Source organism: Gadus morhua, chromosome 21 (genome assembly GCF_902167405.1).
Source record: "Gadus morhua chromosome 21, gadMor3.0, whole genome shotgun sequence".
Classification (NCBI taxonomy): domain Eukaryota; kingdom Metazoa; phylum Chordata; class Actinopteri; order Gadiformes; family Gadidae; genus Gadus; species Gadus morhua.
This window is the reverse complement of record NC_044068.1, coordinates 1,073,341-1,098,316: the sequence shown is the minus strand read 5'-3', so window position 1 is coordinate 1,098,316 and position 24,976 is coordinate 1,073,341. Positions and strand designations below refer to the sequence as shown.

Below are 24,976 nucleotides of genomic sequence, written 5' to 3'. Positions count from 1 at the left end.
GAATCAAATGATTGGACGGGCAAATTCCAGGCCAGTAATAAAGAGTTATTTTATACAGAGTTTATTATATTATAATAATGTGATTTATTGATCGCTGATGGGATGTAAAGAAAATTGCAACAAATGTGGCAAATAAATTGCCTACCTTAAGCTAGTAAACCTGAACAGTATCAGCCTGAAGGGAAGGGGAGTACGTTCTAAATCAAGAACCACACAAATAGGCTCATTTGATTATCTTTATTAACTTTTGGCCCCGTGAACGCGCGCACACACACACACACACACACACACACACACACACCCTGTGGTGCGGCCCGCCCCCTCAGCACGAGCCGAACTCCTCGATCCACTCCTCGTACTTGAGCAGGTCGGACGCCGACACCGACTTGGAGACCTTCTTCAGCGCCGCCTCGAAGTCCTGCATGGTGGTGGGCATGTGCATCTCGTCCTTGGAGATGTTTCGGATCTCCTCCGGGGTGAGGCCCTCGATCCGCCGCCGCATCGCCATCAGAGACGCATCCCTGGGACACACACACACACACACACACACACAGAGACTAGGGGAGAGGAGGAGACTAGGAGAGAGGAGAGGAGACTTAAGGAGAGGAGGAGACTAGGGGAGAGGAGGAGACTTAAGGAGAGGAGGAGACTAGGGGAGAGGAGAGGAGACTTAAGGAGAGGAGGAGACTAGGGGAGAGGAGGAGACTAGGGGAGAGGAGGAGACTAGGGGAGAGGAGACTTAAGGAGAGGAGGAGACTAGGGGAGAGGAGGAGACTTAAGGAGAGGAGGAGACTAGGGGAGAGGAGAGGAGACTTAAGGAGAGGAGGAGACTAGGGGAGAGGAGGAGACTAGGGGAGAGGAGGAGACTAGGGGAGAGGAGGAGACTAGGGGAGAGGAGAGGAGACTTAAGGAGAGGAGGAGACTAGGGGAGAGGAGAGGAGACTTAAGGATAGGAGGAGACTAGGGGAGAGGAGGAGACTAGGGGAGAGGCAGTACCTGCAGACGTTGGTGATGTCGGCCCCTGAGTAGCCCTCCATCTGCTCTGCGATCTTGTCCATGTCCACGTCTCCCTCCAGCTCCAGCTCCAGCAGGTTGATCCTCAAGAGCTCCACACGGCCCTCCCCTGGAGACCAGAGCACACATCTTACAGGGGGGGGGGGGAGAGACCTAACACAGCTTACCTAGTGGGGGGGACTACACACACACACACCTTACCGGGGGGGTTGTACTAGAGGGTAGAGTGAGGGGGTGAGTGTGTGGTTGCGTACCTGAGGGCAGGGGGATGTAGATCCTCTTCTCCAGGCGTCTCCTCAGAGCCTCGTCGATGTCCCAGGGGAAGTTAGTGGCAGCGAGAACCATCACCATCTTAGAGGGGTCCTCGCTCTCTGAGGCCCCGCCCACACCTGCACAACACAACACACTGCTACACAACACACTGCTACACAACACACTGCTACACAACACAACACACTGCTACACAACACACTGCTACACAACACAACACACTGCTACACAACACAACACCTTACTGCAATACACCCGACTAATGCACAACACACTGCTACACAACACCGTAGTAACGGTTCTACAGGGGTCGGTGCTAGGGGAGGTTCTGGAGGTTCTAGAGGTGCTAGCGTCGCGGTACGAGAGGAGGTTCTGAAGGTTCTAGAGGTGCTAGCGTCGCGGTACTAGAGGAGGTTCTGGAGGTTCTAGAGCTGCTAGCGTCGCGGTACGAGAGGAGGTTCTGAAGGTTCTAGAGGTGCTAGCGTCGCGGTACTAGAGGAGGTTCTAGAGGAGGTTCTGGAAGAGGTTCTAGAGGAGGTTCTACAGGTCCTAGAGGTGCTATCGTCGCGGTTCTAGGGGAGGTTCTGAAGGTTCTAGAGGAGGTTCTGGAGGTGCTAGCGTCGCGGTACTAGAGGAGGTTCTAGAGGTATTAGCGTCGCGGTACGAGAGGAGGTTCTAAAGGTGCTAGCGTCGCGGTACTAGAGGAGGTTCTAAAGGTTCTAGAGGTGCTAGCGTCGCGGTACCGTCCATCTGCACCAGCAACTCGGCCTTGACGCGGCGGCTGGCCTCGTGCTCCTCAGACGTCCCGCGGCGGCTGCACATGGAGTCGATCTCGTCGATGAAGATGGTGGTGGGGGCGTAGAACCGGGCCTGTGGGGACACAGCCGTCAGACCCTCGCAGAGACCCCCCGCAGAGACCCCCCCGGGTCAGCCCCCCGCAGAGGTGACGGGGGCGGGGCCTACCATCTCAAACAGCAGCCGGACTGAGGGGGCGGGGCCTGAGGGGCGGGGCCTACCATCTCAAACAGCAGGCGGACTGAGGGGCTGGGGCCTGAGGGGGTGGGGCCTACCATCTCAAACAACAGGCGGACTGAGGGGGCGGGGCCTACCATCTCAAACAGCCGGCGGACTGAGGGGGCGGGGCCTACCATCTCAAACAGCAGGCGGACTGAGGGGGCGGGGCCTGAGGGGCGGGGCCTACCATCTCAAACAGCAGGCGGACTGAGGGGGCGGGGCCTGAGGGGCGGGGCCTACCATCTCAAACAGCAGGCGGACTGAGGGGGCGGGGCCTGAGCCTACCATCTCAAACAGCATGCGGACTGAGGGGGCGGGGCCTACCATCTCAAACAGCAGGCGGACTGAGGGGCTGGGGCCTGAGGGGGTGGGGCCTACCATCTCAAACAGCAGGCGGACTGAGGGGGCGGGGCCTACCATCTCAAACAGCAGGCGGACCAGCTTCTCCGACTCCCCGCGGTACTTGGAGGTCAGGGTGGAGGAGGACACGTTGAAGAAGGTGGTTCGGCACTCGGTCGCCACCGCCTTGGCCAGCAGGGTCTTACCGGTGCCCGGAGGCCCCACCATCAGGACCCCCTGGACACACACACACACACACACACACACACACACACACACACACACACACACACACACACACACACACACACACACACACACACACACACACACACATCTTTAATATAGAACTATCTGAACTGGTATCCCGGTGGACCAATGGGAGGGCAGTGTGTGGTGGACCAATGGGAGGGCCACATGTGGTGGACCAATGGGAGGGCCACATGTGGTGGACCAATGGGAGGGCCACATGTGATGGACCAATGGGAGGGCCACATGTGGTGGACCAATGGGAGGGCCACATGTGGTGGACCAATAGGAGGGCAGCATGGGGTGGACCAATGGGAGGGCAGCGTGGGGTGGACCAATAGAAGGCCAGCGTGGGGTGGACCAATGGGAGGGCAGCGTGGGGTGGACCAATAGGAGGGCAGCGTGCAGTGGACCAATAGGAGGACAGTCTGGGGTGGACCAATGGGAGGGCAGCGTACCTTCCAGGGTCTCCTGATGCCCCTGAAGAACTGGGGCATCCACATGGGCAGAACCACCGCCTCCTTCAGCAGCCGCTTGGCGTCCCCCAGGTCTGCGATGTCCTCCCTGGGTCACCATGACAACCGCCGTCAACACTGGCTCACACAGTCGGGATCTATTTACACCTCTGGTCTGAGAGAGTCCCACTACCACTAGGGTTATAGTTAGTTATAGTTATAGTTGGGGTTCTGAGAGATGATGTCTCTCTCCAGGGCCTCTAGTTATAGTTAGTGATAGTTATAGTGAGTTATAGTTATAGTTAGTGATAGTACCACTTGATGTTGGGGTTCTGGGAGATGATGTCTCTCTCCAGGGCCTCTAGTTATAGTTAGTGATAGTTATAGTTAGTGTTAGTGATAGTACCACTTGATGTTGGGGTTCTGAGAGATGATGTCTCTCTCCAGGGCCTCCACGAGGTCCTTATCGTATCCGCTGCCGTCAAACCGCTTCACCTCACGGTCCTCCGTCTTGGCCTGCAAACACCACAGGAAGTGACATCAATACAGGAAGTGACATCAATACAGGAAGTGACATCACAGGAAAAACGTGAGAGAGAGTGGACGGTCAACACAAGGCAGTTGCATTGAGAGTCACGGTAGAGCTGAAGAGTAGAGTGATGGAAGATAGAGCTAGATCATCTAGAAGGTGGAGTAGAGCTGGATGTAGATGGTGCAGTACAGCTAGATCCTCTAGAAGGTGAAGTAGATGTAGAAGGTGGAGTAGAGCTAGATCCTGTAGAAGGTGCAGTAGAGCTAGATCCTGTAGAAGGTGTAGTAGAGCTAGATCCTGTAGAAGGTGCAGTAGAGCTAGATCCTGTAGAAGGTGCAGTAGAGCTAGATCCTGTAGAAGGTGCCGTAGAGCTAGATCCTCTAGGTGCAGTAGAGCTAGATCCTCTAGAAGGTGCCGTAGAGCTAGATCCTCTAGGTGCAGTAGAGCTAGATCCTGTAGAAGGTGCAGTAGATCTAGGAGGTGAGGCGTCCTGACCTTGTCGTCCTTGTGCTTCTCCTTTCCCTCCTTGGGGTCCTTCTTCTCCTTGCCCCTGGGGGAGCGCCCCCCGTCCCCGTAGCCGCGGGGGGCCTGTCGGGGCTGCTGCCGGACCCCCGCGCTGGGCCGGCCGTCCCGGGGGGGGGCCCTGACCGGACAGGGGGACGACCTGCAGCCCGGGGCGGGACCGTTACGGACCGCCGGAACATCACCGCCACCAGGACACTGTGTGTGTGTGTGTGTGTGTGTGTGTGTGTGTGTGTGTGTGTGTGTGTGTGTGTGTGTGTGTGTGTGTGTGTGTGTGTGTGTGTGTGTGTGTGTGTGTGTGTGTGTGTGTGTGTGTGTGTGTGTGTGCGTGCGTGTGTGTGTGTGTGTCTCCATTTCCAGGGCAGTGATCAGGAACAATAAGCTGAGAGCCGCACACTGTGGCACTAATCAGACTCACATGACCAACCACCACCCCCCCCCCCCCCCCCCCCCCCCCACCTCCAAAGGTACAGCTACCGACTGACGACAGCTAGCACTATAGCACTACTTCACCACTGCCGCTATAGACTGTAGAGCAAGGACAGCTAGCTTTATTTAGCTAGCGCTATAAACTGTAGTTTATAGCTAGCACTATAGACAGTAGAGTGATGGCAGCTAGCATCATACAGCTAGCTCTACAGACTGTAGCGCGATGGCAGCTAGCTTCATACAGCTAGCTCTACAGACTGTAGCGCGATGGCAGCTAGCTTCATACAGCTAGCTCTACAGACTGTAGCTCTGTGAAGCTAGCCTCGTTACCTGCGCTTGACGTGGGCGGAGATCAGGTCTCCGTCCTCGCTGGGCTTGGAGGGCGCCGCGTTCAGCTGGAAGCTCGCCAGCGTCGCCATGATCTCGTCCACCTGCTTGTTCTCCTCGCTGATCTCCTGCAGAACCTAAAGAACCACAACATAACAGAGAACTCAACCCCTGCAGAACGCCGTAAAGTAGAACTCAACCCCTTCAGAGCCACACAGTAACGTAGAACTCAGAAGTAGAACTCCACCCCAGCAGAACCACAACGTAACATAGAACTCAGTAGAGGACCAGAAGGGTTGGCCCCCAGGTGGAACAGTCCCCTATCCCCACGGTGGGGCGCTGATCCCCCATCCCCACGGTGGGTCTCTGATCCCCCATCCCCACGGTGGGGTCTGATCCCCTATCACCCAGGTGGGGGTCTGATCCCCTATCACCCAGGTGGGGTCTGATCCCCTATCACCCAGGTGGGGTCTGATCCCCTATCACCCAGGTGGGGGTCTGATCCCCCATCACCCAGGTGGGGGTCTGATCCCCTATCACCCAGGTGGGGGTCTGATCCCCTATCACCCAGGTGGGGGTCTGATCCCCCATCCCCACGGTGGGGTCTGATCCCCTATCACCCAGGTGGGGTCTGATCCCCCATCACCCAGGTGGGGTCTGATCCCCCATCACCCAGGTGGGGTCTGATCCCCTATCACCCAGGTGGGGGTCTGATCCCCCATCCCCACGGTGGGTCTCTGATCCCCCATCCCCACGGTGGGGTCTGATCCCCTATCACCCAGGTGGGGTCTGATCCCCTATCACCCAGGTGGGGTCTGATCCCCTATCCCGTGGGGATGGGGGAGGGGGGGGCGGGCCTCACCTGCTGCCAGCGGTGGGTGGAGCCCCCGTCCCGGAGGGCCCCCAGGTGGCGCTGCACCTGTGTGAGCACGCCGCGGTACAGCACGCTGGCGGAGCTGTAGTTCCCCAGCAGGGCGTACTCCCGCGCCAGCTTCACGTTCTCCGTGATCTCACGCAGGTTCATCCTGCTGGAGGGGGCTAGGACACACACACACACACACACACACACACACACACACACACACACACACACACACACACACACACACACACACACACACACACACACACACAGTTAAACCCTATCCAACACACTGTCTAAAACAAACGGTCCAACTCTATTCCCCATACACACACACACACACACACACACACACACTGTTAATCTCTCTCCAACACACAGTCAAACCCTATCCAACACAACACTATCAAACTCACACTGTAAATCCCTCTCCAACGCACTGTCAAACCCTATCAAACACAAACAGACTGTCAAACCCTACCACCCAACACACATGTGACCATATGCCCGTGTCACTAACTCGCTCCGGTTTCCCTCACCTCAACATACAACTCAAATGGACTGTAATCACCTTATTCAAGAGCTTCAACAAGAGCTTTACCATTTCCACATGACCTCCTGGCCAAACAGACCACGTCTTTCCAGTCAACACTACCAAACACACAGTATCAAACAGTCCACACTAACACATCACACACTACCAAACACACATCTCCAAACAAACCAATCGTTTTAAACGTCCCGTGCTTTGGACTACAACTTCGACAAGGTGAATTTCTTTAATGCAGTCGTTATTATTATGTTACCAGTAACATGTCAACTGATTAAAGTAACATGGAAGATGTAAAACCGGTAACAAGGAATTTGTGCTCAAAGCCACATGTCCATTGTGATCAAAGCAACAGGTAAATTGTGATCAAAGTTACAAAGTGTTTTTCTCCCAGAGGGTAAACCAAACCTCACCCTAAACCCTTTCTGTATCCGATTATAAAGCAGTAAATAATTATAGTTTAACATAAAGCGACAGAACCAGACGAGCTTTCATCTGCAATTTAATATCAAGTATTAATCTTATTATTAATCCTATTCTACATCCTTGATCTGCACAACTCAGGGTGGACTCCCGCACCCGGCTGATTAAAACACTTTCTGGACGAGTGACTATACAATGGGCCAAGTTAATAGAAGTTTAGCAATGTAACTGTCATTTGTAATGAATTAGAATGTGATAAAAGAGTGAAACTTACTTGACTACTCCGCTGAATACAAAAAAACAAGTTTGTTCACTGGAGAAAGTTATGACGAGTTCCGGTGACCAGCGGGAGTTCCCGAAATTTAACGAAAAGAGCCGAGGGAATTCCAAAGGCTAAATCCGAATATCTATCTATATCTACAGATAGATATATGTATCGATATCTCTATATTTCTATGTATCTATAAAGTTATATATATAACGCTTTTAAGTATATATATATACATTTAGATTTTATCTCTATTTATATTAGATTCATGCATTATTTATGTTCCCATAAATAAATTAATAAATACGCTATCATTTTGTAATTTTACCAGGGAAGGGAGATGTAAGAATATTGAAAAATATAAAGAGTTAAGTACAATGTGAAACATTTTATTGAAACGTATTTGAGCATGGAACAGAATAGAGAGCAGAAATGGTTTTCTGCTTCAAAACAGTACAAATAGATACAGGCTCTTTCACAATACATAACCCTTTTAATGGCCAAAATATAACGACTCAAATAGAAAATAGTCAATCCACGTGGAGAAAATCATCTGCCCTCTTCATCACATGACGCAGTCCGCGAAGATACAGCCAATCACAGAGGAGGTTATATTATGCTCTCTACATCCCATAATGTCAGCCTCTTCATTATACTTTGATCCGGAACTGGTCTTTCTCGTCCTGTGGAGAGAAGGCAAAATACAAAGAGACAAAGTTACTGCAGCTGGTCCTCAAAGATGAGTATTCTGGTATGAATGTAGTATATTAACATGAATCAAATATATTAGTATGAATGCTGTATATTTAGTATACTGCATTAAATATATCGGATTTCCCAGTATACTTAATATACTGAATGCAGTGTATTTTTAATCTGCATTCTGATTAATATACTGCATTCATACTAATTATTAGTTTGAAAGCAGTATATTAATATGAATGCAGTCTATTCGTATGGATGCAGGGTATTAGCCTGAAGGTAGCTCACCTTGATGGCGCTGGCCAGCTCCTTGAGGGTTGTCTCGTAGCGGGGGGCCATGTTCTTCAGCAGCTGGTGTTTGACCGAGTGCTTCTTGATCCCAGCGCTTCCTGCCTCCTCCACCATCTTCAGGAAGCTGTTCCTCTGTGGAGCACAACACACACCTGTCGGTCAGCAGCGGCTTCCTGTCTGGGACCGTCACACAGGCGCCTTATAAGGTCAGGGGGCGTGGCTATGAGGGAGAGGAGGCGTCACCTGCACGTCCAGCAGGAAGGTGAAGGCCACGCCCGCTTTGCCTGCTCTGGCCGTTCTCCCGATCCTGCAGGAGGAACAGCAAGGAACAGTTAGACCGCCTAGACACGAGAACCTCCGTACCAACGTGTGTGTGTGTGTGTGTGTGTGTGTGTGTGTGTGTGTGTGTGTGTGTGTGTGTGTGTGTACCTGTGGATGTAGGTCCTGAGGTACTGTGGAGCGTCGTAGTTCACTACACACTTGATGCCCTCGATGTCGATGCCTCGGGCCGCCGCGTCCGTGCAGATCAGCCTGCAACACACAACCCATCGGTTAACCTACTGACTAACCCATCGGTTAACCTACTGACTAACCCATCGGTTAACCTACTGACTAACCCATCGGTTAACCTACTGACTAACCCATCGGTTAACCTACTGACCAACCCATCGGTTAACCTACTGACCAACCCATCGGTTAACCTACTGACCAACCCATCGGTTAACCTACTGACCAACCCATCGGTTAACCTACTGACCAACCCATCGGTTAACCTACTGACCAACCCATCGGTTAACCTACTGACCAACCCATCGGTTAACCTACTGACTAACCCATCGGTTAACCTACTGACTAACCCATCGGTTAACCTACTGATCAACCCTAGATACTGCCTAGCCCTAGATACATATTGATTAAGCCTAGATATTGATAAACCGGAGATTGATTTTGATTATCCCTAGAGACTGTTAACCCTAGGTATCGATTATCCCCTGGTACTGCTAACCCTAGGTATCGATTATCCCCTGGTACTGCTAACCCTAGGTATTGATTATCCCCTGGTACTGCTAACCCTAGGTATTGATTATCCCCTGGTACTGCTAACCCTAGGTATTGATTATCCCCTGGTAGATGTGGGCGTCCTCACAGTTGGATCTTGCCGTGCTGGAAGTCTCTGAGCGTGTGCTTCCTCTCAGCGGTGGAGAGACGAGAGGAGAACTCCGCCGCCTCCACCCCCCCGAACAACCGCACCAGCAGGAACAGCCTGGACACACACACACATTGTTATACACACACACACACACACATTGTTATACACACACACTATGCACACACACACACACACACACACACACACATTGTTATACACACACACTATGCACACACACACACACACACACACACACACACACACACACACTATGCACACACACACACACACACACACACACATTGTTATACACACACACTATGCACACACACACACACACACATTGTTATACACACACACACACACACACACACACACACACAATGCACACACACACACACACATTGTTATACACACACACTATGCACACACACACACACACACACACACACATATACACACACACTATGCACACACACACACACACACACACACACACACACACACACACACACACACACACTATACAGCCAAGACACACACACACACACTGTTACACACACACACACACACACACACACACACACACACACACACACACACACACACACACACACACACACACACACACACACACACACACACACACACACCACACTATCTCTACTGTATACACACACACAAGTATACAAACACTTTACAACAACAGAACAACAACAACAACAACAAAAACAGAACCCCAACAGAACCACCCCATCAGCCCATCAGCCCAGCCCATCAGCCCAGCCCAGCAGCCCAGCAGCCCAGCCCAGCCCAGCAGCCCATCAGCCCAGCCCATCAGCCCAGCCCATCAGCCCAGCCCATCAGCCCAGCCCATCAGCCCAGCCCAGCCCAGCCCAGCAGCCCAGCCCATCAGCCCAGCCCAGCAGCCCAGCAGAAGGCCTCACCTGTGGGCCGCCTGCCTGGAGTTGGTGAAGCAGAGCAGCGGGCAGAACTTCATGTGGAGGATGTAGTGCAGGATCAGGAGCGGCTTCTTGCTCAGCGTGCACGGAACAAAGTACTCCTGGAGACAGGGAACCAGTTAAACCACTGGTTCTGGCTCTTACTGTGAAAGGGAAGGGACTACTATCTACTTAAGAAGGCTCTTATTGTGAAAGGGAAGGTACTACTACTTAAGAAGGCTCTTATTGTGAAAGGGAAGGTACTATTACTTAAGAAGGCTCTTACTGTGAAAGGGAAGGTACTACTACTTAAGAAGGCTCTTATTGTGAAAGGGAAGGTACTATTACTTAAGAAGGCTCTTATTGTGAAAGGGAAGGTACTACTACTTAAGAAGGCTCTTATTGTGAAAGGGAAGGTACTATTACTTAAGAACGCTCTTATTGTGAAAGGGAAGGGACTACTACTTAAGAACGCTCTTATTGTGAAAGGGAAGGTTGGGACGCCTCACCGTGAGCCCTTCGGGGAAGTTGAAGCGCTCCTGCGACTTGGCGGAGGCGGGGCCAGCGCTGGGGGCGGGGCCGGAGTGGGTGGAGCTAAAGAGGCGGGGCTGGTGCAGGCCGAGCTGCTGCAGCTTCTCGGGGTTCATGGTGAGCGTGGCGGAGAACAGCAGCTTCTGCAGCGGCATCTGGGGCGGGGACAGGCTGCCGGACGCAGACAGACGGTCAGACACGCGCACAGACGTCAGGAGGGGAAGAACCACAGCTCTGACCTCGTGTCAGGATACGTTCCATGTTTTGTGATAGATATTAGATGTTTTCTTCTGTACCGGTGTTGACGTAGCCATAGCACAGAGTCACTGTGACCATAAGAAGAACCTTTATGGTAAACTCACTAGCTAAGAAACATCACACCACTGAATGTGTCGTACAGTTGGTACTATATTCGGTGGTGTGATTGTTTCTTAGGGGTGGCCACAACTAATTGCGGGACAAAACTGGGAGACTAATTCAAAAGATGCCACAATCTACGCATCTAATATGCATTGAAAAATCAATCACATGGAGGCGCATTTAAAATGCATTTAAAACACACAGAGACACATTGAGATGCATTTGAATCCCATGGAGGCGCGTTGTCAGCCCGTTGAGTGACGGTAGACGGGGGGGGGGGCTCACCTGGCGGCGGTGATGTGCGTGGGTTCACTCCTCCTGAAGACCGAGGAACCTTCGGATCCACTTCCTGCTCTGAACACCGCCTTGGTCACCTGACCCAGCCAGGAGTGGTGCATGCTGTCAATCATCCGGTCGGCCTCGTCGATCACCTGGGAGGGGGGGGGGGGGGGGGGGGAGGTAAGTGGAGGCGTGAGGGGGGGCTGCTGGATTATGAATTAAATCATAATCACGATTATTTTGTGATAAAAAAAATAATTTATAGATATATATAAATATTTAAACTCGATTATATTCGTCTTGTGATCGTTTCACGCTAAAATCGAAATCGCGATAAAAACACCCCCGCCCAGCCCAAGGTGTGTGGGGGGGGGGTGACCTCATCCCCCTCTAGGGGTCCCCCTGGGTGGGGGGGGGGGGGGGGGGTGACCTCATCCCCCTCTAGGGGTCCCCCTGGGTGTGGGGGGGGGGGGTGACCTCATCCCCCTCTAGGGGTCCCCCTGGGTGTGGGGGGGGGGGGGGTGACCTCATCCCCCTCTAGGGGTCCCCCTGGGTGTGGGGGGGGGGGGGGGGGGACCTCATCCCCCTCTAGGGGTCCCCCTGGGTGTGGGGGGGGGGGGGGGTGACCTCATCCCCCTCTAGGGGTCCCCCTGGGTGTGGGGGGCCCCTCTAGGGGTCCCCCCGGTCCGGGCCTCACCAGGAAGCGGAGCAGGTCCAGGCGGAAGCCGGGGGTCTTGTTGATGTGGTCCACCAGACGGCCCGGCGTTGCCACGACGATGTCCGCCAGACTCTTCCACTTCCCGCCTCTGGAAATATCGACACACACACAATACACACAACACACACAACACATAAACATAACACATACACACACACACAGTAAACACATCAAGCACAATACACACATAATACACACAGGTAACACACCCATAACATTAGGATCAAAACTATTCAGGGATCAGTGCTCAGATCAATCATCTCTGGCGTCTCCTTAACGACCAAATGTCCTCTGACTAAAGAACCTTGAAGAACCTTGAAGAACCGGCTATTTTAGGAGCTCCTCCTCCTCCATCCTGATCCCTCTCCTCATTGGCTGAACCTAAACGAGTTCCTGAGTGCTGGACCAATGAGAGCCATCCTCACCTCTGCTCTGCCAGAGACGTTTGCTCTGCAGCGAACGACTTCTGCCCACCGAGCATCACCACCTTCAGACCGGAGCCCTCCGCGTACAGCGCACACACCTTACACACCTGGGGAGAACACACACGTTACACACACCTTACACACCTGGTGGGACACACACGTTACACACACCTTACACACCTGGTGGGACACACACGTTACACACACCTTACACACCTGGGGAGAACACACACGTTACACACACCTTACACACCTGGTGGGACACACACGTTACACACACCTTACACACCTGGGGAGAACACACACGTTACACACACCTTACACACCTGGTGGGACACACACGTTACACACACCTTACACACCTGGAGAGAACACACACGTTACACACACCTTACACACCTGGTGGGACACACACGTTACACACACCTTACACACCTGGGGGGACACACACGTTACACACACCTTACACACCTGGGGAGAACACACACACGTTACACACACCTTACAAACCTGGGGGGACACACACACACACACGTTACACACACCTTACACACCTGGGGGGAACACACACACACACACGTTACACACACACACCTTACACACCTGGGGGGAACACACACACACACACACACACACACCTTACACACCTGGGGGAGACACACACACACACACACACACACACACCTTACACACCTGGGGAGAACACACACGTTACACACACCTTACACACCTGGTGGGACACACACGTTACACACACCTTACACACCTGGGGGGACACACACACGTTACACACACCTTACACACCTGGGGAGAACACACACACGTTACACACACCTTACAAACCTGGGGGAACACACACACACACACACGTTACACACACACACCTTACACACCTGGGGAGGACACACACATTACACACACCTTACACACCTGGGGGGGAGACACACACACACACTCTTTATACATCTGGAGAACACACGTTACACACCCACACTTTGCACACCTGGAGAATGCACACACACACACACACCTTACACACCTGCAGACAACAAATAACAAATGACTCTCCACACTGGGGCGGGCCGGCGTTGTGCGGCGGTCTCACCTGCTGGGCGAGCTCCTTGGTGGGCAGCACGACCAACGCTCTGACCTCACAGACCACCCGACCAATCAGAGCCTGGAAACACCCCCCACATAGACAGTCCATCACCTGTCCATACATAACATCTAAACCCCATCATGTGCACCACCCGACCCCCGCCCGACCCCCCGCACCCCACCCGACCCCCGCACCCCACCCGACCCCCGCCCGACCCCCCGCAAGACCCCCGCCCGACCCCCCGCAAGACCCCCCACCCGACCCCCGCACCCCCACCCGACCCCCGTCCGACCCCCGTCCGACCCCCGCCCGACCCCCCGACCCCCACCCGACCCCCGCCCGACCCCCCGCACCCCCACCCGACCCCCGCCCGACCCCCGCACCCCCACCCGACCCCCGCACCCCACCCGACCCCCGCCCGACCCCCCGCAAGACCCCCGCCCGACCCCCCGCAAGACCCCCCACCCGACCCCCCGCACCCCCACCCGACCCCCGCACCCCCACCCGACCCCCGCACCCCCACCCAACCCCCGCACCCCCACCCAACCCCCGTAAGAACCCCCACCCGACCCCCGCACGACCCTCGCACCCGACCCCCACCCGACTTCCGCACCCCCGCCCGACCCTCGCACCCGACCCCCACCCGACCCCCTGCACCCCCCCCGACCCCCGCCACCACCCGACCCCCACCCAACCCCCACCCGACCCCCCGCACCCCCCCCCCGACCCCCGCACCCCCCGACCCCCGCACCCCAACCCGACCCCCGTCCCACCCCCACCCGACCCCCGTCCCCACCCCCACCCCCACCTGACCCCCGCACCCCCCCGCACCCCCACCCGACCCCCACCCCCACCCGACCCCCGTCCCACCCCCACCCGACCCCCGTCCCACCCCCCACCCCCACCCGACCCCCGCCCGGCTCACCTGCACCAGGGGGACCACGAAGGCCAGGGTCTTCCCGCTGCCGGTGGGGGCCGACACGCAGATGTCCCGGGGCCGGTACCCCCCCCGGCCCACCAGCAGCCCCTGGGCCACGCACTCCAGCACCGCGGGCACCACCTCGGCCTGGACTGGAGGGGGGGCGCAGTTAGCCCCGCGCTAACCACGCTAACCACGCTAACCACGCTAACCACGCTAGCCCCACTCCCCAGAGAACAGAGCTAACATCGTTAGCTCCAGTTTAGCTGATGGGGTGAGTGGTGAGTGGATGACTGAATGGGGCTTAAGTTATCTACTATTACTGGTTATCAGCTGCTATTACTGGTTTTCTATTGGTAATATCCTAGTATTACTGGTTTTCTCCTGCTGTTACTGGTGTTACTGGTTATCTCCTGGTCTAACTGGTGTCACTGGTTAACTCCTGGTACAATTGGTGTTACTGGTTGTCCTCTGGTGCTACTGGTGTTACTGGTGTTACTGGTTGTCCTCTGGTGCTACTGGTGTTACTGGTGTTACTGGTGTTACCGGGGAAGAAGCTGGTGACGCCGTTGTCCTGGAGCTTCTTGAGCGTGGCGGGGGAGAGGCCCTGGACCGCGCCCACGGCCACCAGGTTCCTCCTGATGTCCCGCAGGATGACGTCGGGCTGGGCCAGCCACTGGGGCAGCACGCGGTGCACCTGGAGAGACCACAGCACAACCTGTAGTCCCGGGACAACCTGGGTCACTGAGACAGGGTCACTGGGACAGGGTCCACTGGGACAGGTTTCACCGGGACAGGGTCACTGGGACAGGGACAGGGTGCACTGGGACAGGGACACTGGGACAGGGTCACTGGGACAGGGTTCACTGGGACAGGGTCACTGGGACAGGGTTCACTGGGACAGGGTCCACTGGGACAGGGTCACTGGGACAGGGTTCACTGGGACAGGGTTCACTGGGACAGGGTCACTGGGACAGGGTCACTGGGACAGGGTTCACTGGGACAGGGTCACTGGGACAGGGTCACTGGGACAGGGTCCACTGGGACAGGGTCACTGGGACAGGGACACTGGGACAGGGTTCACTGGGACAGGGTCACTGGGACAGGGTCCACTTGGACAGGGACAGGGTTCACCGGGACAGGGTTCACTACTAGTACAGTGAGGGTTCTCTGTGCATTGTAGGGTTCTCTGTGTATTGTAGGGTTCTCTTTGTATTGTAGGGTTCTCTGTGTATTGTAGGGTTCTCTGTGTATTGTAGGGATCTCTTTGCATTGTAGGGTTCTCTGTGTATTGTAGGGTTCTCTTTGTATTGTAGGGTTCTCTTTGCATTGTAGGGTTCTCTGTGTATTGTAGGGTTCTCTGTGTATTGTAGGGTTCTCTGTGTATTGTAGGGTTCTCTTTGTATTGTAGGGTTTCTCTTTGTATTGTAGGGTTCTCTTTGTATTGTAGGGTTCTCTTTGTATTGTAGGGTTCTCTTTGTATTGTAGGGTTCTCTTTGTATTCTAGGGTTCTCTTTGTATTCTAGGGTTCTCTTTGTATTCTATGGTTCTCTTTGTATTGTAGGGTTCTCTTTGTATTGTAGGGTTCTCTTTGTATTCTAGGGTTCTCTTTGTATTCTAGGGTTCTCTTTGTATTCTAGGGTTCTCTTTGTATTGTAGGGTTCTCTTTGTATTGTAGGGTTCTCTTTGTATTCTAGGGTTCTCTTTGTATTGTAGGGTACTCCATAAGTAAGTCTGGACTATGACTTACCTTTGGGGCCACTTTATTCTCGAATCCCCCGAGAACTGTGAAACCAGTCGGGACCACCACCTCCGGGAGCCCCGCCTCCTGGTTCTCCTGGTTCTCCTTCTGCATCTCTCCTCCTTTCACTTTGACTCCTCCTTCATCTGTTTTCGTTATCTGCTTAGCGTCGTCTACTAAACCCGAACACAACAGATCAATCAATGCACATTAACAATATGTGTAACACTATGTCCAGCTTAGACATACTATCGTAAATATTTAATTACAATTAATTGACATCCATGACTTAAGGTTGAAATTTTGTTTAAGCATTGCGGTCGGTATAAGCAGCCTCAGCAGGCCTGAGTCAGTGTGTGTGTGTGTGATGAGACCGTGGGGCTGGGTGAGGGCAGAATGCAACAGCGGCTCTACCTGGACCCTTCTGCCAACGCTCTGATGAACGGGTTGGTACAACGGCGTCTTGAGAGGTAAACAGAAACGCCTCTTAGGCACTAATGGCAGCAGCACCTGCTACAAGCATTTTTGTATGTTTCCGCTTTATCTAATTTAAGTTGTTCTATAGTTGAATAGTTAATACACTAACTATACGCGCACTCAACCAACTTTCCATATCAAACTGTTTGCAACAGACACTTGTGGCCTCACCCAAACGATCGTTCTTCTTCTTCTTCTTCTTGCCATCTTTCTTCTTGTCCCCGGCGGGCTCCTCCTCTTTCACGGGCTCAGGAACCTCTGGTGTCACTGTCGGCTTGACTTTCTTCTTCTTGGGTTTGTCTGTCTTCTGCTTCGGCTCTCCACTCTCTCCGCTCTCTGCTGCCGGCCTCTTCTTGGCTCTCTTCGGGCTGGTCTCTCTCTGCTCTCTCTCCTTGGCCTTGCTCTGCAGCCGGGCCAGCAGGCGCTGGGCGTGAGACTCTCTGATGGAGTCGCTCTCCTCCTCCTCGTCCCCCAGGTACCTGAGGACGACATCACATTAATGTTAACTACATGTCAATATTAACATCACATTAATGATCATGACATTAATATTAACATCACTAATCACTAGATCTTAATATTAACAATATCACATTAATGATCACTACATCTTTATATTACCATCACATCACTAATCACTACATCTTAATATTAACATCACATTGATGATCACTACATCTTAATATTAACATCACATTAATGATCATGACATTGATATTAACATCACTAATCACTAGATATTAATATTACCAACACCACATTAATGATCACTACATCTTTATATTACCAACCTCGCATTCATAATAAACTACATATCATTATTAACAACATCACATTAATAAGAACTATGTGTTATTATCAACATCACATTAATAATAACCTACATATTATCACATCCCATTAACAATAACTAGTTTTATTAACATCATATTCATAAAACGACATGCCATTAACAAGCATCACACTAATAATTAACTGAATTATGCCTTATTAATAAAAGCACCACTTGTGTTTATTTAGCTCAGAAATAACACACACACACACACACACACACACACACACACACACACACACACACACACACACACACACACACACACACACACACACACACACACACACACACACACACACACACACACACATACCTGTTAACCACGAACAGAGACATGATGGTATATCTAGAAACTAGGAGCCAAACTTCTTCCTACTCAGTCGAGACTGAAGCAGGCAAGTTCCACCTTGAGGATCTAAACAGATCCCTGTATAGAACTGGATTAAACTAAAGGATCTAAACAGAACCCATGTAGAGATCTATAAAAAATATCTGTTGGTAACAAGCCTGTCCACTGTCTCATGTGTTGCTTGTGTGCAGTTGGCGCGTATGGGTGACGTAGGTCGTTCGTGCAGTGGGCGCGTATGGATGACGTTGGAACGCTTCTGTCAGACGGAAGCTTGGAAAAAGTCACGTCTCGACCAATCAGAAGCTCGCTCTGTGCAGCGCGGGCGGTTTGAAAACCATTAATACTAGTTGAACGTTGTGATGGAAGAAAGGTCTGCGAGCACTGCTCCAGTAAATTAATAATTTAATAAAATAAGGACTTTTAATACAGATATATCTGTTGGTAAGATGTCGGCATCGGCGGAGGAGTCGGCGGTGAAGGTGTGCGTTAGAGTCCGACCGCTCATCGAACGGTGAGTTATGAGGCTAACCGGACGAGCTAACTTTAGCTTTTACTACCTTTACTCTTTTATTCAAAAATGAATAACAATGGACAGTAAGTAACTGTCCCAGAAGTATCCAGAAAGCTAGAGTTCCCTGGGTTTGTTATACAAAAACGGATACGTTTGACAAAATAGTTTACAGTCAAAGTTAAAATGTCCAGACCAGAAAATAACGAAGCTGAAGCTCATACGGCTCGCTACTAACGACTAACGAGTCTGTTTGTTAGTTATTAAGTGAGTGCTGCATGCAGTGCTATTAATGTGTATGCTGTCATTACAGTGTTGCGTTACTTTTGGAACATGTCATTACAGTGTGGTGTTACTATGGGAACATCTCACTAGTGTGGTGGTGGATTTTATGTGGTTGCCAGGGAGGAGAGAGCTACTGCAGAGGACTCTGTGCCAGTGCCTCTCTACTGGAAGGCCGACAGAAAGTCTATCCACCAGTTAGACGATGGGGTCACAACAAAGAGCTTCAGCTATGGTGAGTTCATCTCCGACCAGTCTCTTACCTCTATCATAACAATACTTTTTTCAAATCAATAATTCTATCTAATAAGAGGATATCAGTAATGTATAAGCATGTAGCAAAATGCTCATCAAGTTATCTGAGTGCAAAGTGAGTGAGTCTTGAATAACTTTTTGATTTATCTGACAGGGTTAGGGTTACTATTTTTGAAGTATGAAAGGTGGGGTATGATTTATTGGCATCCTGCAGCGATCATGCACCCACCTGAGCATCCCTCTTTCTCCAGCAACTACGGTGGCCTGTATTGGCCAGTATTGTTGCCAGTAGGTGCATCTAATATAATGCTATCGTCTACAACAGAATCAAGTTGCAACGTGTCAAGTGATACAATTCCTTTATATATTTCTAAAACTATAGGTCATAGCTTACAAGTAGGATGGCAATTATGCTTAAATATAAAAAAAAATGTCCTCTAGTCTAGAGCCCTCTGTCTGTTGTGGGCTACTGTAGAGACATGGAAGAAGACCCATATAGAGGGTCAAACCTAGGTTAAAAAAACACTATTCTCATCTTCATGGGAACCTTATGAATATAATATTCCATATCTCCCTAGTCTGTTCTGTTGCCCTCCGCCTTTTACACATCGCACCTTTTTTTTAGCAAAAATAGTTTGGTAATGTTTGGAAATAAATGTTGTGCTGGATGAGTCGTGTGAAGCCTCTCTGGTGCCTCTGAGCAGATCGGGTGTTCAGCTCCAGTGAGACCACCAACCACCTCTACCAGGACATCGCCAAGCCCCTGGTGGTGTCCGCCGTCGAGGGATACAATGGTACGGCCAATCCAGACATTCGCTCTAGTGCTTCATGTAGTGTGCAGATACAGACGGCATTCGACTACGACGGATCTTCGTCATTACTAATGCACTATTCTCCAGGAACCATCTTTGCGTACGGCCAGACCTCCTCCGGGAAGACCTTCACCATGATGGGCAGCAAGCTGGTTCCAGGTGTCATCCCCCTGTCCATGGAGGAGGTCTTCCAGACCATTCAAAACGTGAGGAGAACCATGTTGCGAGTAGAGATGTTCTGATAACGAGTATATACATATACAGCATCTAGCATTGTAACGACTGATGACACTTGTTCTTATTGAAGGGTTCTCTTATGATGCCTGCAACGTTAAGTCATTACATTTATAATCTATAAATGTATCTACATTTATAATCGTATTAATTATTATTAGTTAAGCGTGAGCATCCATGTTATTCCGACTTGGCTCGAACGCACGTAGGTTGAAGTAGGAGTTTCCTATTCTGGCTTTCCACCTCCGATCGTTCACGACCGCAGCATAACAATGAGGTGTTTGATGTTCTCTGCCTGTGTAGTAAATAAGATACTCACGTGGTGGTATCGGATTGAGGCATTTTAGGCAGTATCGGAGGAATTTTCGATACTGGTATCAGATATCAACTCTCGCTGCAAGGCAGGTTGCATGTTGAGGGCCACCGTCGTGCGCCAGAGGCTAACCGGGGTAGCTTGGGCTCTTTGGGTTCACAGTACCCCCAGAAGGAGTTTCTTCTGCGGGTGTCCTACATGGAGATATACAACGAGACGGTGACCGACCTGCTGGTGGACAGCTGGAAGAGGAAGCCACTGGAGGTCCGCGAGGCCCTCAACGTAAGAGCTGCACCGCCATCTGGCATCCTCCCTCTCCCCCTCTCATCACCTCACCCTCTCATTTTACTGTCACCCTCTCATCTCATCTCACTTCTGTCACCCTCTCATCTCACTGTCACCCTCTCATCTCATCACCCTCTCATCTTACTGTCACCCTCTCATCTTACTGTCACCCTCTCATCTTACTGTCACCCTCTCATCTCACTGTCACCCTCTCATCTCACTGTCACCCTCTCATCTCATCACCCTCTCATCTGAACCATCTCATCTCATCCTCTCATCTCACTATCCCATCACAATCACCATCTCATCATCCATCACCCTCTCATCTTATCAACCCCTCATCTCACTATCCGTCACCCTCTCATCACCCTCTCATCTCATCATCCATCACTCTCATCTCATCATCCATCACCGACATCACCCGCTCATCTCACCACCTAATCAACCTCTCATCTCACTATCCGTCACCCTCTCATCATCCATCACTCTCATCTCATCATCCATCACCATCATCCCCCTCTCATCTCACCCTCTCATCACCCTCTCATCTCACCATCCCAGCACTCCTGCCTCACATCTCATGATCGTCCCCCTCTCATCAATCTGTCCCTCCTCATTACCCTCTCATCGCTGTAATGAGATGCTACCGGGATGCTACCGGGACCCCCAGGTCTTAACCCGTGTGTCCTCTGACCTGTAGAAGAACATCTACGTGGCCGACCTGACGGAGGAGCTGGTGACGTGTCCGGCTCAAGCCCTCGCCTGGGTCTGCAAGGGAGAGAGTGAGTGTTACCTGCTCATGAGATCGTTAATCCTGGTTAAACCAGCAAGTCTTACTAGCTGGTTTGTGGGTTAGTATAACCATTGTATGTCTTCTCCCAAGAAAACCGGCACTATGGGAAGACCAAGATGAACGAGAGGAGCAGTCGCTCTCACACCATCTTCAGAATGGTGAGAATTAAACCACTTTAATGTACACCTCTTCTGTGGTGAGAAACCACTTTAATATACACCTCTTCTGTGGTGAGAAACCACTTTAATATACACCTCTTCTGTGGTGAGAAACCAGTTGAATATACACCTCTTCTGTGGTGAGAAACCACTTTAATATACACCTCTTCTGTGGTGAGAAACCAGTTGAATATACACCTCTTCTGTGGTGAGAAACCACTTTAATATACACCTCTTCTGTGGTGAGAAACCACTTTAATATACACCTCTTCTGTGGTGAGAAACCAGTTGAATATACACCTCTTCTGTGGTGAGAAACCACTTTAATATACACCTCTTCTGTGGTGAGAAACCACTTTAATATACACCTCTTCTGTGGTGAGAAACCACTTTAATATACACCTCTTCTGTGGTGAGAAACCAGTTGAATATTTACCTCTTCTGTGGTGTCCTCAATTGCCCCCTGGGGACAAATAACGTTTTTTTTAATTTGAATTGAATTTGAACCTCTTCTGTGGTGAGAAACCAGTTAAATACACCCCTCTTCTGTTGTGAGAAACCAGTTGAATATACACCTCTTCTGTGGTGAGAAACCAGTTAAATACACACCATCTTTCTAATGGTGAGAAACCAGTTCAATACAAACCGTCTTCTGCGGTGAGAAACGAGTTTAATACACACCTCTGTGGTGAAGAACTAGTTTAATATCTGGTTGTGTTGTGACGCATCGTGTTGTGACGCATCGTGTTGTGACGCATCTTGTTGTGACGCATCGTGTTGTGACGCATCGTGTTGTGACGCATCGTGTTGTGACGCATCGTGTTGTGACGCATCGTGTTCTTCACTCCACTCCTCCAGATCTTGGAGAGTCGTGAGAAGAGCGACCCAGCCTCCGGGGATAACTCTGAGGGCGCCATCATCGTCTCCCATCTGGTAACTGGACAGAACTAGTAGCGCCGCTGTTATTAGTAGCACTACTGTATTCGTATAGTAAACCTGGTTCCTTCTACCCCCCTTCAGAACCTAGTCGACCTGGCCGGCTCAGAAAGGGCCAGCCAGACCGGGGCGGAAGGTAGGTCAAACTGTAACCCAGAGTTAGTTAACTGTAGTACAATAGACTTAGTTTACTGTAGTACACTGGTCTTGGTTAGTGTGCTGTAGTACACTAGTCATGGTTAGATTACTGTGGTATACTAGTCTTTGTTAGTTTACTGTAGTACACTAGTCTTGGTTAGTTTACTGTAGTACACTAGTCTTGGTTAAGTTACTCTAGTATGCTAGTCTTTGTTAGTTTACTGTAGTACACTAGTCTTGGTTACGTTACTGTAGTATACTAGTCTTGGTTAGTTTACTGTAGTACACTAGTCTTGGTTAAGTTACTGTAGTATACTAGTCTTTGTTAGTTTACTGTAGTACACTAGTCTTGGTTCGATTACTGTGGTATACTAGTCTTGGTTAGTTTACTGTAGTACACTAGTCTTGGTTAAGTTACTCTAGTATACTAGTCTTTGTTAGTTTACTGTAGTACACTAGTCTTGGTTACGTTACTGTAGTATACTAGTCTTTGTTAGTTTACTGTAGTACACTAGTCTTGGTTAGTTTACTGTAGTACACTAGTCTTGGTTAAGTTACTGTAGTATACTAGTCTTTGTTAGTTTAGTGTAGTATAATAGTTTTTGTTAGTTTACTGTAGTACACTAGTCTTGGTTAAGTTACTGTAGTACACTAGTCTTTGTTAGTTTACTGTAGTATGCTAATATTAGTAAATGTACTGTAGTATACTAGTACTAATTAGTTACCTGTAGTATACTTCTCTTTGTTAGTTTAACGTTGTGTAGTAGACTTGGTTTACTGTAGTATACTAGTTCTATCCCTTCAGGTTTCCATGGATATTGTCATGACTTTCCACAGTGAGTGTGTTTTTTCATGGGGCATGTTTGTGTGTCTTTTAAGGCGCTCGCTTTAAGGAAGGCTGCAACATCAACCGAAGCCTCTTTACCCTCGCCCAGGTCATCAAGAAACTGTCTGACGAGAGCCAGAGGTAAGGGGAGGTCGGGTCCACCACCATGGGGTCTTTATCAACGTCTGGTCTCTCACGGTCTGCCTCCTCCAGGGGCTTCACCAACTACCGAGACAGCAAGCTGACCCGCATCCTGCAGAACTCCCTGGGGGGCAACGCCAAGACGGTCATCATCTGCACCATCACCATGGCCGCCCTGGAGGAGACCCTCAGCACCCTGCAGGTAGCGCTGTGTGTGGGTCTAGAGGGTGTGGGTCTAGATGTAGATGGTGTAGATCTTGATGAAGGTTGAGCTCTAGATGGTGGAGGTCCAGATTTAGAAGGTGTAGGTCTAGATCTAGCTGATGTCGATCTTACTAGTGTAGCTGTAGACTGGCGTACAGGTAGATCTAGTGTAGCTGTAGACTGGCGTACAGGTAGATCTAGTGTAGCTGTAGTCTGGCGTACAGGTAGATCTAGTGTAGCTGTAGACTGGCGTACAGGTAGATCTAGTGTAGCTGTAGACTGGCGTACAGGTAGATCTAGATGGGGTAGATCAGGCGTACAGGGAGATCTAGATGGGGTAGATCAGGTGTATAGGTAGATCTAGATGGGGTAGATCTAGATGGGGTAGGTCAGGTGTACAGGTAGATCTAGATGGGGTAGATCAGGCGTACAGGGAGATCTAGATGGGGTAGATCAGGGGTATAGGTAGATCTAGATGGGGTAGATCAGGTGTACAGGTAGATCTAGATGGGGTAGATCAGGTGTATAGGTAGATCTAGATGGGGTAGATCAGGTGTATAGGTAGATCTAGATGGGGTAGATCAGGTGTACAGGTAGATCTAGATGGGGTAGATCAGGGGTATAGGTAGATCTAGGTCTGTGCTCTGTAAACCATGAGGGGAGCCCCCAATGAGGTCATTCCCTGTTGTCAGTTTGCTAGCACGGCCAAGAAGATGAAGAACGACCCCCACGTGACGGAGGTCTCTGACGACGGAGCGCTGCTCAAGAGATACCGAAACGAGATCGTCGACCTGAAACGCCGCCTGCAAGAGGTACCCGGGTTAACACCTTGTACCCTTTATACAGGAGGTACCCGGGTTAACACCTTGTACCCTTTTTACAGGAGGTACCCGGGTTTACACCTTGTACCCTTTATACAGGAGGTACCCGGGTTAACACCTTGTACCCTTTATACAGGAGGTACCGGGTTTACACCTTGTACCCTTTATACAGGAGGTACCCGGGTTTACACCTTATACC

General features: G+C 51.0%; 3 protein-coding genes across 8 annotated transcripts in view; 1 reads left to right on the top strand and 2 right to left on the bottom strand.

Annotated features, from left to right (window-relative positions):
* Nucleotides 1-222: 222 nt before the first annotated feature.
* katna1 (katanin p60 (ATPase containing) subunit A 1) lies at nucleotides 223-7,358 on the bottom strand. The gene is made up of 11 exons (XM_030345187.1): nucleotides 7,261-7,358; nucleotides 6,014-6,189; nucleotides 5,155-5,288; nucleotides 4,369-4,537; nucleotides 3,748-3,857; nucleotides 3,345-3,450; nucleotides 2,716-2,874; nucleotides 2,028-2,154; nucleotides 1,269-1,403; nucleotides 997-1,123; nucleotides 223-521 (listed from the first exon to the last, which is right to left on the bottom strand). Exons 2-11 carry the CDS (start codon nucleotides 6,173-6,175, stop codon nucleotides 323-325), a joined length of 1,428 nt encoding a protein of 475 aa, XP_030201047.1. The 5' UTR covers nucleotides 6,176-6,189; nucleotides 7,261-7,358; the 3' UTR covers nucleotides 223-322.
* Nucleotides 7,359-7,622: 264 nt separating this feature from the next.
* ddx51 (DEAD (Asp-Glu-Ala-Asp) box polypeptide 51) lies at nucleotides 7,623-18,301 on the bottom strand. Of its 2 annotated transcripts, none has more exons than XM_030345137.1 (16): nucleotides 18,036-18,301; nucleotides 17,059-17,366; nucleotides 16,420-16,583; nucleotides 15,216-15,366; nucleotides 14,676-14,821; nucleotides 13,757-13,828; nucleotides 12,652-12,758; nucleotides 12,206-12,314; nucleotides 11,515-11,660; nucleotides 10,848-11,040; nucleotides 10,345-10,460; nucleotides 9,395-9,511; nucleotides 8,677-8,778; nucleotides 8,491-8,554; nucleotides 8,245-8,379; nucleotides 7,623-7,937 (listed from the first exon to the last, which is right to left on the bottom strand). In XM_030345137.1, exons 1-16 carry the CDS (start codon nucleotides 18,056-18,058, stop codon nucleotides 7,905-7,907), a joined length of 1,986 nt encoding a protein of 661 aa, XP_030200997.1. In that variant the 5' UTR covers nucleotides 18,059-18,301; the 3' UTR covers nucleotides 7,623-7,904. The 2 variants fall into 2 exon arrangements, with proteins under 2 accessions (XP_030200997.1, XP_030200996.1); XM_030345136.1 differs by having other exon boundaries at nucleotides 16,420-16,586; nucleotides 18,036-18,299.
* Nucleotides 18,302-18,373: 72 nt separating this feature from the next.
* The window catches only part of cenpe (centromere protein E), a 32,410-nt gene continuing 25,807 nt past the window's right edge, over nucleotides 18,374-24,976 (top strand). For all 5 annotated transcript variants that reach the window (XM_030345087.1, XM_030345083.1, XM_030345086.1 and 2 more), the window contains exons 1-12: nucleotides 18,374-18,582; nucleotides 18,984-19,096; nucleotides 19,821-19,910; nucleotides 20,016-20,134; nucleotides 20,638-20,757; nucleotides 21,461-21,542; nucleotides 21,644-21,711; nucleotides 22,570-22,644; nucleotides 22,732-22,783; nucleotides 23,665-23,752; nucleotides 23,825-23,954; nucleotides 24,649-24,768. In XM_030345087.1, coding sequence (XP_030200947.1) covers nucleotides 18,518-18,582; nucleotides 18,984-19,096; nucleotides 19,821-19,910; nucleotides 20,016-20,134; nucleotides 20,638-20,757; nucleotides 21,461-21,542; nucleotides 21,644-21,711; nucleotides 22,570-22,644; nucleotides 22,732-22,783; nucleotides 23,665-23,752; nucleotides 23,825-23,954; nucleotides 24,649-24,768 — 1,122 coding nt within the window. In that variant the 5' untranslated portion in view covers nucleotides 18,374-18,517. The remainder of the gene's footprint in view (nucleotides 18,583-18,983; nucleotides 19,097-19,820; nucleotides 19,911-20,015; nucleotides 20,135-20,637; nucleotides 20,758-21,460; nucleotides 21,543-21,643; nucleotides 21,712-22,569; nucleotides 22,645-22,731; nucleotides 22,784-23,664; nucleotides 23,753-23,824; nucleotides 23,955-24,648; nucleotides 24,769-24,976) is intronic.

Bases quoted from the DNA above. Each gene is read 5' to 3' on its own strand.
- katna1 (XM_030345187.1), bottom strand. From the start codon at position 6,175: ATGAACCTGCGTGAGATCACGGAGAACGTGAAGCTGGCGCGGGAGTAC. The intron at 4,538-5,154 runs GTAACGAGGCTA...CCCGGGCTGCAG, and splicing joins TCCGCCCACGTCAAGCGCAG to GTCGTCCCCCTGTCCGGTCA. The intron at 2,875-3,344 runs GTACGCTGCCCT...GTGTGTGTCCAG, and splicing joins GCATCAGGAGACCCTGGAAG to GGGGTCCTGATGGTGGGGCC.
- ddx51 (XM_030345136.1), bottom strand. From the start codon at position 18,058: ATGTCTCTGTTCGTGGTTAACAG. The intron at 9,512-10,344 runs GTGAGGCCTTCT...GTGTGTGTCCAG, and splicing joins TCCAGGCAGGCGGCCCACAG to GCTGTTCCTGCTGGTGCGGT. The intron at 7,938-8,244 runs GTGAGCTACCTT...TTCTCTCCACAG, and splicing joins AGCTGGCCAGCGCCATCAAG to GACGAGAAAGACCAGTTCCG.